Below are 14360 nucleotides of genomic sequence, written 5' to 3'. Positions count from 1 at the left end.
AAAAACTCATTAACATGTGACCCGATAACAATCTGATTAGTTAACATATTGATCCGAACTCCATTATCTTCGTGTTATTTCGGATCTTGTTAACATGTCATGTAAGAAATTTTTTGGTCTACATAATATTGTATATACAAAATCAACATCATAATATTGCATATCCAAAATCAAAATAAGTCAACTTCGTTAAAACTTCTGTCAAAATAAGTAAAGTGTCACACATATGAGGCTTAATCGAGAGGTAAATATGGCAAGCTAAATGAAAACAAATTGTAGCAATGATTCCTCAACTTTAACCTAATTGGAGAAATGGTCCCTCAACTTTAACCCAATTGGACAAATAGTCCCTGAACTTTAACCCAATTGTAGCAAGGATCCCTTAACTTTAACCCAATTGTAGCAAAAGTCCTTCCAATATAGTCATTTTGATGGAGTTGACGAAAAGGACCATAGCTGCAGGTTTTGATGAGTTAAGGGACCAATAGTAATGGATTTTTGATTGAGCGCGCTCCAATTGGGTTAAAGTTGAAGGACTATTGCTACAATTTTCTTATATATATATATATATATATATATAGCAGTATAAGGCAATATATAAAATATAGATAAATTGGGGGTTCATGCAACATGGTGAATGTTTTCATGTTATTAGAGCTTATAAAATATCGATTATGTGTTTTAGAAGAACTTTGAATTGGATGACAAAGAAAGTCTTTGAATGCTAGTTGGAGAAGAACCTCCTCCAAGAACCTTCATTTCCTTAAAGCAGCAGCAAGAGCGTGCTGATAACGTGTTGTATGCCTATTTTACTGAGGGTAAAGAGGGAGAAGGATCAGTGGCAAATAGAGAAAGATAGAGAATCTGGTGATTCTGTATTAATGATTTCTTATCCATTGTGCATTTATTTATAGTCATAAGAAAAGAAGAATCCTTACCTTTCAAGTAATAGATTACAACTAGAAACTATCTAAAAGCTATTGAATCCCATAAGTATTTACAGAACACTCCTAACTAATTTTAGGACTGCATCAATGTAAATTTTTCCAATATATAAAGGGTTGATTTAGGCCAATATACAATAAAATCTCTATATGGAGTAAAAGTAAAATCTCTATATGGTCTATTAGTATTCATCTTCACTTGTAAGTGAGAGGTCTTAGGTTCGATTCTCGCCAAGAGTGAATTTGAACCACATTATTGCTAGCCTTTTGTGAGGCAAAGCCCACCCCTCCCCCTTAGGCCATCTCCAACCGAAGGAAGGCCAAAGAGTCATGTTTAGCCCTATAGCCTTGCAAGAATTTTTTTTTAATGAACAGTGTCAGACCATATTTTATATCATCTCCAACTGAGGGGGCCAAAGAGCCATAGGTCAAAACATAGCCTTTTGACAAAAAACCCATCTCCAACCGAATGGGGCTACTTACTTCAAAGTTAATTGTCAATACAACACGACCACTCCTATGAATTATTAGTATTTATTTTTATTTATAAATTAGGTATTAAAGAATCATTTTTAAAATTATAACTAACTTTCAATTCTCATTAAAAAATAAAAATAAATCGCATTATTGTTAACCTTCACTTCTTAAAATGGATTAGGATTTTCTCCTCTCCTCTTTTCATTCACTTTCATTCAATTTGAAGTAAGTAGATCTGAAATCTACCACTCCTTCCGGTCTTCCCTCAAAGTATAGATTCCAGAGAGATGAGAGAGAAAGACAGACAGACAGGTAGGAGAGAGAGGCTTTTCACAGTCTACTGAAATACACTTCAAACCCTACTCAAAAACCAATTTTCTCACTCCTTCTCCGGTCTGATAGAGAAAACTTCATGGGTTCCTATGAACTTACAAATGTACTCTTTTCGAAGATCAAAACCTTAGACCCAGAAAATGCCATCAAAATCATGGGTTATCTTCTCATTCAAGATCTTGCCGAGAAGGATTTGATTCGTTTGGCGTATGGTCCCGAGAGCCTTTTGCACTCACTGATTGTGAGGGCTAAAATCCAGTTGGGACTTTCGTCAAACACTTCGTCCGCATCGTCCACTCCTTCCTCTCCTTCACCGCTAAATCCCATAGCCAGACCAACCAACGCCAACCCGTTTTCCCAGTCCTCTCCTAGAATCCCAAACGGCTTTGACTTTGGGAACAACTCTTCTTCTCCCTCTTCGAATCCCTGGCCGCTTTCTGGCTTCCCAAACAACTCCATTAGCCCAAAGGCAAGCCCTTTACTCTCTCATGACAATATCCGGGCCGGGTCCTTCTCCGTTCCAGTACATTCGCACCAGTTCTGTAAGGATGGTGGTGGTGGGGGCGGTGGTGATGGGTGGCCAGGAAGTGACCTCATTGACGAGCATCAACTCAGCGAGTACCTCTCCTTTCTCAACGAGTCTTCTTCCTCTTCGAGGCCGGGCGATTCCATTGATCCCAGGCTCGAATTGGGTCCCGGGGTTCCTGATTGGGTTCATTCGGTTAACAATGGCGACACCCATTTCCACAAAAGGAGCTATTCGGCCAGCGATGCTTGTCTCGGGTCCGAGGACCCTGCTTTGGGAGTTGGGTTCAAGCCGTGTCTTTACTTTGCTAGAGGGTTTTGCAAGAATGGAAGCAATTGCAAGTTTGTGCATTGCGGTTTTGCTGATTCCCTGGACGCTCCTGGTGCTATTGTGGGGTCTCTCAGTAATCTCGATGGTTTCGAACAGCAGGAGGAGATGTTGCGGTTGAAAGCCCAGCAACAGAGATTGGCTGCTGCCTCTCAGTTCATGGCTGGAGCGTCGCCTTCTTCGTACAACAAGTACATGAATTTCCTATTGCAACAGCAGAATGACCCTCAGAGGTAAATTGGAAGTCGCGGATTTCGCTATTTTCTGTTGCTTTGTTATTTATTTTGAGTATGTTGAAAACAACCCATTTCGCTCTGTATAGATTGATGTCTTTTGTGTGGAACTGTTGTTGACTGCAAGTGCATTCTTGGTTTGGGTTGGTTATTGGTTCTGTCTCTTTTTTTGGTTCAACATTTTTGTTTCCTCGGTGGAATCTGTTGCATTGTAGAGTTGCGGCCATGATGATGGGGGAAGAACTTTTCAAGTTTGGGCGGTGTCGACCTGATAGAAACGAACTTTTGGCAATGGCTTCTGTTGAAAAGGCGAACTCAGCTTCAAGACAGATCTACTTGACATTCCCAGCTGAGAGCACTTTTAGAGATGAAGATGTTTCAGAATACTTCAGGTAGAATTATACATCCTATTACTTATTATTTGTTAGTTGGACCAAGTCTTCCAACAACCTTGAGTAAGCTGTTGTTATGCCTGAGTATTGGCAAAATAGGAATTGGATTCTTTCGAATCGATCATTCCTTAGCACTTCGGTCAACTATAATGGCATTCTAGTGTATGCATTTCATCTTGTGGCATGACAATCTATGTGTTTTCTTAAGTTAGTATGAGAAGGCAATTTGGGCTTTTTGGCATTGTTTGACTTGAATACATTGTCAAGTGTCTAAATCGGTAGGGATTTTACCTTTGAACCGTACCCAACACTTGCATTAGGGCTTGCAATGTTGGCTTCAAATGTTACAATTGACCTATATTATGCTAATGCAGCATATGCACTGCCATGAATTATTACTGAGGGATTCTTCCTTTAAAGGATGAAGTCAAATAAACTGAAGAAGTTCAGTTAGTGCTCTGCTGTGAACATGAGTCTAGTGTCATACACCATTTGACAAAACGATTTATCTGATCAACCATACTTTTGTCTTTGTATGACTCCCATATTGTGATTTTGCAATGGCAATGATGAATTGTTGTTTGTGAATCTGTCAAATAACTTTGCTAACCTGTTATTGCTTGGTATGTCATGGTCCCAATGCATGGTTATTGGAGATGTTCTACAGGATGATGTCAAGTGTCACTATGACAATGTAAAACAAATTCAGAGGTCTTGTGGGATCTTGAGTGGCTGGCCAAATGTGTGTTGGCCCTTATGTTTGGTTCTACTTTAACAAAGAGAAAGGATTTCTATGTATTATTCCAAGATAAGATATTTTCATATGATTGTTATTATATTGTTCAAACGCGTACTGTTCTGGAATTCTTATGGAATTGTTCGTTGTTCTACTTTTGCAGCAAGTTCGGGCCAGTTCAAGATGTTAGGATCCCATATCAGCAGAAGCGAATGTTTGGGTTCGTAACATTTGTCTTCCCAGAAACTGTCAGGCTTATATTGTCCAAAGGCAATCCTCATTTTATATGTGATTCACGTGTGCTCGTCAAGCCCTACAAGGAGAAGGGAAAAATCCTGGATAAGTATGTGCATTATTCCTATGTTATGTTTTAATCTAAGGCATATCGTTATTTCACTTGCATTGATGTCTCAATTGTTGATTGTCTGCAGGAGGCAACAACAACAACAGCATTTGGAGAGGGGAGAATTTTCATCATGTCTGAGCCCTGGTGGTCTTGATTCTAGAGATGCATATGATCTCCCACTTGGTTAGTAAAACAAGAATGAATACTTTGTGCCATAAACACTATTGTAAAAAGAAAGAAGGGATGACTGAATGTTGACAAATGTCTTAGCATTTTGCCGAATATGCAAGAGAGAATCTCTATTCTCGTTGATATTTTTTCTTTTCATTTTATATTTTACCTGAATGCATGTTTTCTATTAGGGGGAAGAATGTTCTACAATACACAGGAGGTGTTATTGAGAAGAAAGTTGGAGGAGCAGGCTGAACTGCAGCAAGCAATTGAACTCCAAGGCAGAAGACTTATGAGTCTGCAGCTCCCAGACTGGAAGAATGAACGCTTAACCCATCATAACCGCAGTCTATCTGTTGGTGCTCATGGTCCTCCGTTGAGCCCTCATTCCCATGCTCAGATCAATCAAAATATCCTTCCATTTGACAGCATGGAACAAGAAGTTGCAGAAGGTTTTCTTATTATCACTTACCATTAATTTGTACTGTATATATGTTTAAGTTTTGTGATGTATAATCGTTGTTCCAACTACTGAATTCCATGTTATCGCAGGCCACAGTGACATTCCAGCTGCCTCAATGTCTGTGACTCGTGCAATTGCTGAGCAGCAGTCCCAGAAGGAAGATAATTTAGCTTTCATTCACAACAATGGCAATAGGAATGGCAAAGAAAAGGAGCAAGACTCCAACCTGGATGCTCCTAATCTTCATAAAAGGTAAGGAGCTTCGTTTTCGTATCAAGTAAATATTGACTACAGCTATAACAACATGACCTAATTTATTTTCTTATTGATTTAAGTTTCTTCTATTGTAAAATATCATGTTCTTCTGCATATTGCATTTAATATATTTATCTTCTTTTTTATGTTCTTGTGGTTGTGATGAGAGAGCAGTGCAGAGCAGGTCCTGCCCGATAGCCTCTTTACTTCTCCTACAAAATCTGCCGGAGATCATCATCTATCTGAGTTGTCAACCACTGTGCTCGAAGTTAATGATACTGCCATTGCTACTGAAAACAACACATTATCATCAGTCAATTCTGCTGGCTTCATTGCTTCTCATTGATAATGCTGATTGACTGTGCTACTGCTAGGGTAAGGACCATCCCTACTAATTTTGTTCTGTGTACATAACTTTGCTAGGGTTTGTAGCGGTGCGAAATCAAAAAATCTACGTTTATGATTATGTTCCGCCTCCCTTATGCAGGAAAGTAGAGAAGCATATAAAAGGAAGAGTAAATCCGCTAGAAGATGTATAGCTGCTGAATTATACCTACATCAAAGACTAAGAGTAGATCCATAGAGAAGGAAGATCTCAACGAGGTCTCGCTTGCCATCACCCCCGATACATACTGCTAACTGAAAAGAAAATACATATTTCATACGTAAGGACAGATGAAATTACGAACGAGACTGGGATCGATCGATCGATTGATCTCCTTTGTGTTTTCTGTAGTCTAGAGCAGAACAAGGATTGTAACTTATATTTTACGTTGTTATGTACAGAAGAACTTATCTTTCATCTTACTATGTTTCCTAAGGTTTGTTTTGCTTAGATTTTTGAGTTTTCCAGAAACATAAGAATTCGTAGTTGCTGGTTGTACATGAAGACTATTTTCAATTCTTGGGTTAGTTAAAATAAAAAAATTTTGACTCATAAAATTTAGGTTTTAACACAGAAATGGTTTTTCTCCTCCAACCTTTTGGGTTAAATATTTAGCACGAGATTAGTAAAGAATGAATTTATAATTATTTTTTTCTTAAAATAACTTTAAAAAAAAATAAATTATGTAGATTATCAGAATTTAATTTTATACAAATTTTAGATTCCAATTAATATTGAAAAATCATTAAATTGACACTAAAAAATTCATGGAACACTACGAAAGAATATGAAACACATGAAATAATTTTCTTTAATTACTTTAGCCGTTGAATTTAAATTTAGACCGTTAGATGTTTTTTTTACAGTTGGATTTTATCAAATTAGATATTAACCGTTAGATTCTATTAATTTATAAATATAAAACCAAAAAAAATATACATATATGGTGGGCTAGCTCCACTAACCTCGGGGGGATTCCTAGGCTAAATTTACCCCAGAAATGAGCATTGTGTTTTAACTCATATTTGGTCCAAAGGTTGGAGTAAGTTGAGATAAGTTTATAATCTAAAATTTGAGTTTTACTCTAAGAATTGGAGTTGGTCTAAGTTGAAAGGGGATAGAATGGCTATTTTATGTTTTGTTGGGGTCATATGATTGTCTTGTAGCTGTCTGATGTTTTGGTTGCAGCAGGAGCATCACGTGATCACCGAATCAGGGGTAGGAAGGGGATTTTGTCGAAAGTTTTTGCTTTTAGGTAGGTGGTGTGCTTTGTCACATATTGTTTGTTGTATTTTACATGTGGGTGCTACGAGTAAAGTCGTCACATGGGTGCCGCTGACATTTACATAAATGGGTATACATCAGAGTTATTTATCACTCCTTTCACTTTCACTCTTACTGGAAATGTTTGCTGTTTCTCATCAATCTTTGTTTTTTTGCTCCGTGTGTTTGCTGACCGTTCGAAGGAGTAGGATTGCAGGATTCTCTCCCTTTCCGTTCTTCTCCCCTCTCCAGTCCCTTTCTCTCTTTTTATTTTTATTTTTTTCTTTCTACAAATAAGAGAAGGCAGCTTGAAATGTTAGTGTGATTTAATCACGAGCATTCAAATAAGAGGGGATTGAAGGAGACAAAATCTAGGTTCCTTTTTAGTAGGTTACTCAAAAAACCCTTTAACTTAATTTTAAAAAAAATTAAAAATAGGGACCATGATTTTCTAGGGCCGGAGTAAAGCTGATCTGGATACAGTTAGCTTAGAAGTCCAGTTGTGGATTTACCAGCTTCAGGTAGAGATATATGAACCAGAGTAGCGGTGCCACCATCACTCTACTATGGGGCAATTGGCGGAGTCCTAGCGACTCCGCTGGATGACCATGCTTGTTCCACAAGACACGCAATCTGATCCAGATATGGACATAATCAAATCCTATAAGTTTGGGAGTTTATAAAATCTAGGAATTGGTGTGGCCGCAAGTAATCATAACTCCTAATGGAATGCAATATCTACTGCCAGATGTCCTCTAAGATTTTCTAGGCTTAGAACGAGGATTTTATCCTAAAAATTTATCTCTCCCGTTTGATACCTCCCAACGGACTCACTGGGGCTCTCTATCTTACTACTTCAGGAGCAATTCAAAAACATGGAAAGACAAGAAAAGTATTTTCCAGTCAAATTCGATCGGATTTTATAAACTTTAGAATCATACTCATTCATAGATGTAAAGGTTTCAATCATGGTTTGCTTCATGCAATATCATCTTTAATAATTAAACTATCCATAGAGCGAGCCAAAGAGCCATGAAATCCTCGTTAGGGAGGTACTTCCGTTTGTAATGCTTCGAGTATAAGTTTTTGAATGAAGATCATGGCGAAGGTTTATTTAGCTCTTCCACGCCATTGATGGTTTTAATGGTTCTTAGCTTCTTGATAATCACATGCAGATTCACGTCTTGTACTTACATAAAGTAGTTTCAGTAAAAAACGTCCAAATCAGTGAAATCAAACTCGTGACGGTTCGTCAATCTACTAAATAAAGGGATCAAGATTGTGATTAGTGTTATAGGAAATAAAACATCCATAAGCATTAAAGTTAGAACATTCAGGTTCTAAGACATTGTTTACATGAAAAACGTTGGGTTTTTATGAGTGTATTTATGAAAGCTTCGGGTTTCAAAGGCACTAAATTCAAAAATATAGGTTCGAGTTTAGTATGAACTTCCGATTCATAAAAAGAGGTACTTGTAAGAACACATAATACAATATGCAACTATAGTGTAGTGATTTTGGGTTCTTTAGGAACTCAAGTGCGAATGACTTCGGGACTACAAAAGGATGTCAACGATTCAAAGAAAAATAATAAAATTTTGAATCGTTAATTTCCAAAATCTAGGCTTAGGACCATTAATTTTGGATTTTTGTTGAATTAATGGACTGCTGGTCACTTAAAACCATTTGGGGTGGAACATGGAAGAAAAATAACGATGCTCGGTTAATATTAGTTTTAGATCACTTTGGGCCAAACGATTAGAAAATAGCCTAAAATAGGGCTTAGCCGTAGGCAGTCTAACATGGTTGGGTGTGGGCTGGAACCAAAAAGGGGTTAACAATGTTTGGGCCTTGAGAAACTTGGCAGCCCAGCAAAGAATTGCTGGATGCTGGCCAATATAGTGGGCCCTGTAGCAAAGGGTGCAGGCTTATGCTTGGGGCAGGCTGCACGGGGCAGGGGCAGCCTATGCAAGCAGGCAAACTGCAGTTGCAACCGGGAATTGGGTCGAGGGGGATCAGGCCCAAGAAACAAAAAGAAAAAGCGTGGGCCGAAGTAAGGGACAAGGCCCAACCTGTGCTGGGCACCGCCTCTTGAGTTGCAGAAGGACGGTGATGGTGGCTCCACGATGCATGGGGTTGATTAATCGAATCTAAACCGCTGTATCGATCTCGAATTCAACCGAGAGAGGTGTATGCGATGATGAATTGCAAACTGGGTCCTTGAATCCGTCAAGTATTGTTAGAACGATTTTCTGTCACAGCCACGACCTAAATAACGGTTGGCTGCAAGTTCTCCACCAGAAAACATGGTGGATCTGGGCAGCGGCTCCAACTAGGGCTGCTAACGTGGCTTGGCTTAACCAAACAGCGCGGCTTTAGGCCGAGGCTCAGCATGAACATATATATATATAAGGAATGTCCCCAATTAATAAAACACTTAGTCACTAATTTAACCCTCTAATTAAAACAAAACATGAATAAAAAATATGTCTCTAAAAAAAAAAAAAACTTTCCACTCCTATATTCTCTATCACTTTCTTTTTCTCTCCTTCTATTTCAAAAACAAAATTAAAAAATTTTCTCACATATTTTGTGTGTGCCCATATGCTAGTATTGATAAAATATATATATAGGAAGATAATTATAAATGTAAGGGGTTCATACATCAAGAAAAATGTTTTCATGCATCAATGTCTTTGAAAATTTCAAACTTGGATTTTTGGGGAACTCGATTGGCAAAAAACGAAATTGACCTTTGAATTTGTAGAAGATCATTATCAGAAAGTCGTAATTTCATTTTCAATGCGTTGTATCTCGTTCAACACAGAAAAAATAAATTCCATCTGAGGTGTGATTTCGCACACCATTATACCTTTATTTATAGTAGAAGGGAAGATAAGATTACAACTCTAATAGTATAATATCTAAAGATATGATAGAATCTCATAAGATTTTTTTAGAATTTACACAATCACATTCCTAATCTAATTAGGACTACAACAATTACTTATTTTTAGGGAGTTTGTTAGAAATGCCAGTTGCCAAGCGTTGTGTAATGAGTTATATAAGAGCACTAGCTGGAGAAAAAGGTGTAACGGTCGTTTTATTAAAAAAGAAATAAAATATATTAGAGCTCTACTCCTTCTTCCTCTTTTTTCCTTTTCCTTTACCATTTACATCCACATCTGGTTAAAGTCGAATCAAACCTGCACCCGTCGTCTCGTCGTGGTAAGCCTTAAGGCTCCAAATTAGGTACTATTATTTCTCAATACTCATCTTGTATGCTTTTTTTTTTCTTCTTTTTGAATTGATAGCGTATTTATTTATCCATGAATCGTGGAGGATGAAAATTGAAAGATAGAAAGTTATTCGAAGTGAGTTTCTATTAGATTGAATACTGGTGAAATGTTATTTGAATATTCATTAGTTAAAAAGAGGATAATTAATTTGAGAAATGTAACCCTTATTGTAGACAAAATTCTAAATCTTATGATGAGAGGTTTATTAGTTTAAGTGTATATCAATTTATATTTCAAAAGTTCATCAGACTAATTTTAAAACTTAAAATATCATCATAAAAAAAAAAAAACATAGATTCTTTACCCAGTCAACAAAAATAGGATGGAAACCAAATGAAAGAGAACTTTAGACAACATTCTCACTGTAAATTATCAAATGCTCTTTCAATATCAAGTTTGACATTAGTTGAGCCCAAAAGTCTTAGTGAAGCCCAATCACATTGCTGGCCCATTTTGACGTCTAAAGAGAAATTTATCTCATATACCAATCCCAGGTATACTTTCGAATTTCTTATGAAATCAAATAGTCAATAAACGTTTATTCAAAATTTAGGTAATATGCATGTCGTATCAAGTAATATAATATCTATCACGCGGTCCTATACACCCTTTTCTTAACCGGAGTCATGTCAACATACCGAATTATCATACACGCTTAAATGAGCCTAAACCACATAAACTATTGAGCTTTCGTTAGAAAGCTAGAGAACTTTCGAAGAAAAAACCCCCGCTTGAATACCAACCCCTTAGAAAAATTCCCTAGATTCACATAAAAAAGGAGGTAAGGTTGAAAGTTGGAAACGCAAGATTGTCTGTTGCAAAGGTGCAGAGATATTCTTATTCCTAGTGGGTGAACTAACTACGGGGTATGGGAGGAGAAGAGAAGGTTTCACATCTATGTACCAAAATCTACGGCGCCGATTTGGTTGCCACCTCCATTTCATGCATGGGTTTTTGGCTTTGCGAATGCTAGCTCACGTTGGTAGGTCATAGTTGTAAACTAAACTGTAATAGCAGGAGAATATGCAGTACTTGAGAGAGAAATAGAAAGAGAGAGAGAGAGAGATTTAGAGAGTGAAGTTGATACTTTCATATGTAATATTTTATGTTACTTCAATCTTACAATATCAAGACTATATACTATATGTAACTGCCTAAGTCACAATATAACTAACTCTAACAGCCTTCCTAATCTTTTGACAAGTGTCTTCATATTCTACCATTGGATTACTATCCTTAACATCCCCCCTCAAGCTCAGGAGAGGTGGAATCTAAATTGAGATTGCGACAATGAGTCTGAAAAAGAGGAGTAGATAACCCCTTGGTCAGTATGTCTGCATATTGCTCATTGGAGGACACAAACTGAACAAGCAACTGCTTCTTTGCAACTCGTTCGCGAACAAAATGAATATCAACCTCAATGTGCTTTGTGCGTTGATGTAGAACCGGATTTGATGTTAATGCGATTGCTGACATATTGTCACAATACAAAACTGGTGAAGTAGGAATAGCAAGATGCACAAAGGTCAGTAATTGCTTAATCCAATCCAGTTCAGCTGCTGTAGCAGCAAGTGCACGATACTCGGCCTCAGTTGATGACCGGGAGACTGTTTGTTGCTTCTTAGAGGACCACGAAATCGGATTGGAACCCAAAAAGACCACAAAACCAGTAGTAGACCGTCGATCATTAGGGTCTCCGGCCCAATCAGCATCAGAAAATGCTCTGACAGTGTCTGAATTAACTTCCAATCCTCCTTGAACATACCTAATACCCAAAGAGACAGTACCTTTGAGATATCTTAGTATCCTCTTGACTGCACTAAAATGAGATTCCATAGGAGTTTGCATAAACTGGCATACTTGGTGCACGGCAAAGGTGATATTTGGCCGAGTAAATGTTAGATACTGCAAAGCACCAACCACACTACGATAAAGCGCTGGATTGTTATAAGGCTTCCCATCATCAAGAACTAAACGGTTATAAGGCAGACAAGGGGTTGAACACGGCTTGGAATCAAGCATTTCAGTCTTTATGAGGAGATCCTTAACATACTTAGCCTGTGATAGAACCAAACCATCTTTCTGGGAAAGAACCTGAATTCTCAAAAAGAAATGCAGGGGACCTAAATCTTTTATATCAAACTCCTTTGTCAAAGCAACAATCACATCATTGATCAAACTTGGATCATTACCAGTGATGATGATGTCATCCACATAAAGAAGCAATATCACAACATTAGAACCAAAGTGTTTCACAAATAAGGATGGATCTGCAGGAGTTGTTGTAAAACCAAGTGAGGGGAGAAAACTTGTAAACCTATCATTCCAGGCTCTAGGGGCCTGTTTTAAACCATATAAAGACTTGCGCAGTTTGCAAACAAAGTCAGAATGATGAGGATCACCAAAACCTGGAGGTTGGGACATGTACACCTTTTCCTGCAATACTCCATGCAGAAATGCATTCTTAACATCAAGTTGTCTCAAAGTCCACGCAAAATAAGCTGCCATAGCCAACACAAGCCTCACAGTTGTTGGCTTAACAATCGGATTGAAGGTTTCCCCATAATCAATGCCTTCCTCTTGATTGAATCCTTTAGCCACCAATCGAGCCTTATATCTCCCTATAGACCCATCAGCATTCCTTTTAATTTTAAACACCCATTTACAACCAACAAGGTTTTTCTGTGCAGGAAGAGGGACTAAACTCCATGTAGACTGAGTATGAAGGGCATCTAATTCTTCTTTCATGGCATCAACCCAAACCTTACACTTCAATGCCGACTTGTATGTTGCAGGTTCAATAAGAGAGAGATCCACATTCCTATTGTCTTGAACTGTAGTAAGAAATGCCTTCTTTTTGAAAATACCATTCTTGGATCTAGTTTGCATTGGATGCAAATTGAATGGAGGAACAGATAACACTGCTTGAATACTGTCAGGTTGAAACTCAGAAACCACAGAATTCTCAATTGGAACTTCAGGAGCCACAGGGACATGTGGAGAGAAAGATTGGTCACTTGTATTGATGGATTGATGGATGGATGGGTGGAGAGTAGAATCACTGGACAATGGTGATGGTGTAATAGGAGGTGAGACAAGCACATTATGAAGATTAGGTACTGATGGGTGGATACTTGGTTGTAACACTTGCAATGTATGGAGACATGGTGCATGTGTTGATGCAAAAACTGAATAGGGAAATTCAGATTCATCAAACAAAACATGCCTGGAAATATAAACTTTCTTTTTATTAACTTCATAACAAATATAGCCCTTGTACTTTGATGCATATCCCAGAAAAATGCACTTAATTGTTCTAGGTTGTAACTTTGTGGTGGTTAAAGGTCGTAAGAGTGGATAACAAAAGCAACCAAAGACTTTAAGGTGACTGACATCAGGGACAGAACCATATAACATTTCAAATGGTGATTTCTGATTCAGTGTTTGAGATGGCATTCGATTAATAAGATAGACTGATGTTTGACTGGCACAAGACCAAAATGGTGCAGGTAGGTGAGATGTTTGAAGTAAGGTAATTGTAGTTTCAATAATGTGACGATGTTTCCTCTCGGCCAACCCATTTTGTTCTGGTATGTATGGACAAGATAAATGGTGACAGCCTTTGGCAGCAAGAAAAGTTTGTAATTGGTGCCCTATATACTCACCCCCTCCATCACTTTGAAGTGTTTTAATAGACACTGAGAAATGAGTAAGTACAAACTGATAGAAGGTAAGAAATGTAGGACAAACATCAGCTTTATTGACAAGGGGAAAAATCCAATAAAATTGAGTACATTGATCTATGAAGGTAACATAATACTTAAAACCTTCTATAGACAGACATGGAGCAGGACCCCATACATCATTGTGTACAATATCAAAAGGTTGGACAGATTTGGATGTGACTGAATCAAAAGGTAGCTTACTAATTTTGCCCTGAATACAACTGGAACACATCACAGGTATGGAATTAGAAATGCTAGATACATTGGATTTCTTAAGCATGAGAGAAACAACTTTGTTGGAAGGGTGGCCTAACCTATGGTGCCATAGACTAGAGGTTACTGGTTTGCCAATATAAGCAGCAGCAGAGAAGGTTTTTGGTGTATGAGAAGCAGAGGATGTGAAAGGAATGGGATACAATCCATCATTGCAGAGACCTTTGAACAATATTCTCCCTGTGGCTTTGTCCTGAATCCAAAAACACCAA

At 37.9% G+C, this 14360-nt stretch overlaps 1 protein-coding gene across 1 annotated transcript; it reads left to right on the top strand.

The window, feature by feature from the left end:
- Nucleotides 1-1646: 1646 nt before the first annotated feature.
- LOC103427274 (zinc finger CCCH domain-containing protein 55-like) lies at nt 1647-6038 on the top strand. The gene is made up of 8 exons (XM_008365342.4): nt 1647-2840; nt 3056-3232; nt 4132-4311; nt 4400-4497; nt 4677-4937; nt 5038-5200; nt 5378-5578; nt 5691-6038. The coding sequence occupies exons 1-7, from the start codon at nt 1834-1836 to the stop codon at nt 5547-5549; spliced, it is 2058 nt and encodes a 685-aa protein (XP_008363564.3). The 5' UTR covers nt 1647-1833; the 3' UTR covers nt 5550-5578; nt 5691-6038.
- Nucleotides 6039-14360: the final 8322 nt, after the last annotated feature.

Source organism: Malus domestica, chromosome 03 (assembly GCF_042453785.1).
Source record: "Malus domestica chromosome 03, GDT2T_hap1".
Taxonomy (NCBI): Eukaryota; Viridiplantae; Streptophyta; class Magnoliopsida; order Rosales; family Rosaceae; genus Malus; species Malus domestica.
Note: the sequence above shows the minus strand (reverse complement) of the source record. Positions and strands in the feature narration are given on the sequence as shown.

Coding starts and splice junctions, on each gene's coding strand:
- LOC103427274 (XM_008365342.4), top strand. CDS start 1,834: ATGGGTTCCTATGAACTTACAAATGTACTCTTTTCGAAGATCAAAACC. Junction 4,498..4,676: donor TGCATATGATCTCCCACTTG/GTTAGTAAAACA, acceptor GTTTTCTATTAG/GGGGAAGAATGTTCTACAAT. Junction 4,938..5,037: donor GGAACAAGAAGTTGCAGAAG/GTTTTCTTATTA, acceptor ATGTTATCGCAG/GCCACAGTGACATTCCAGCT.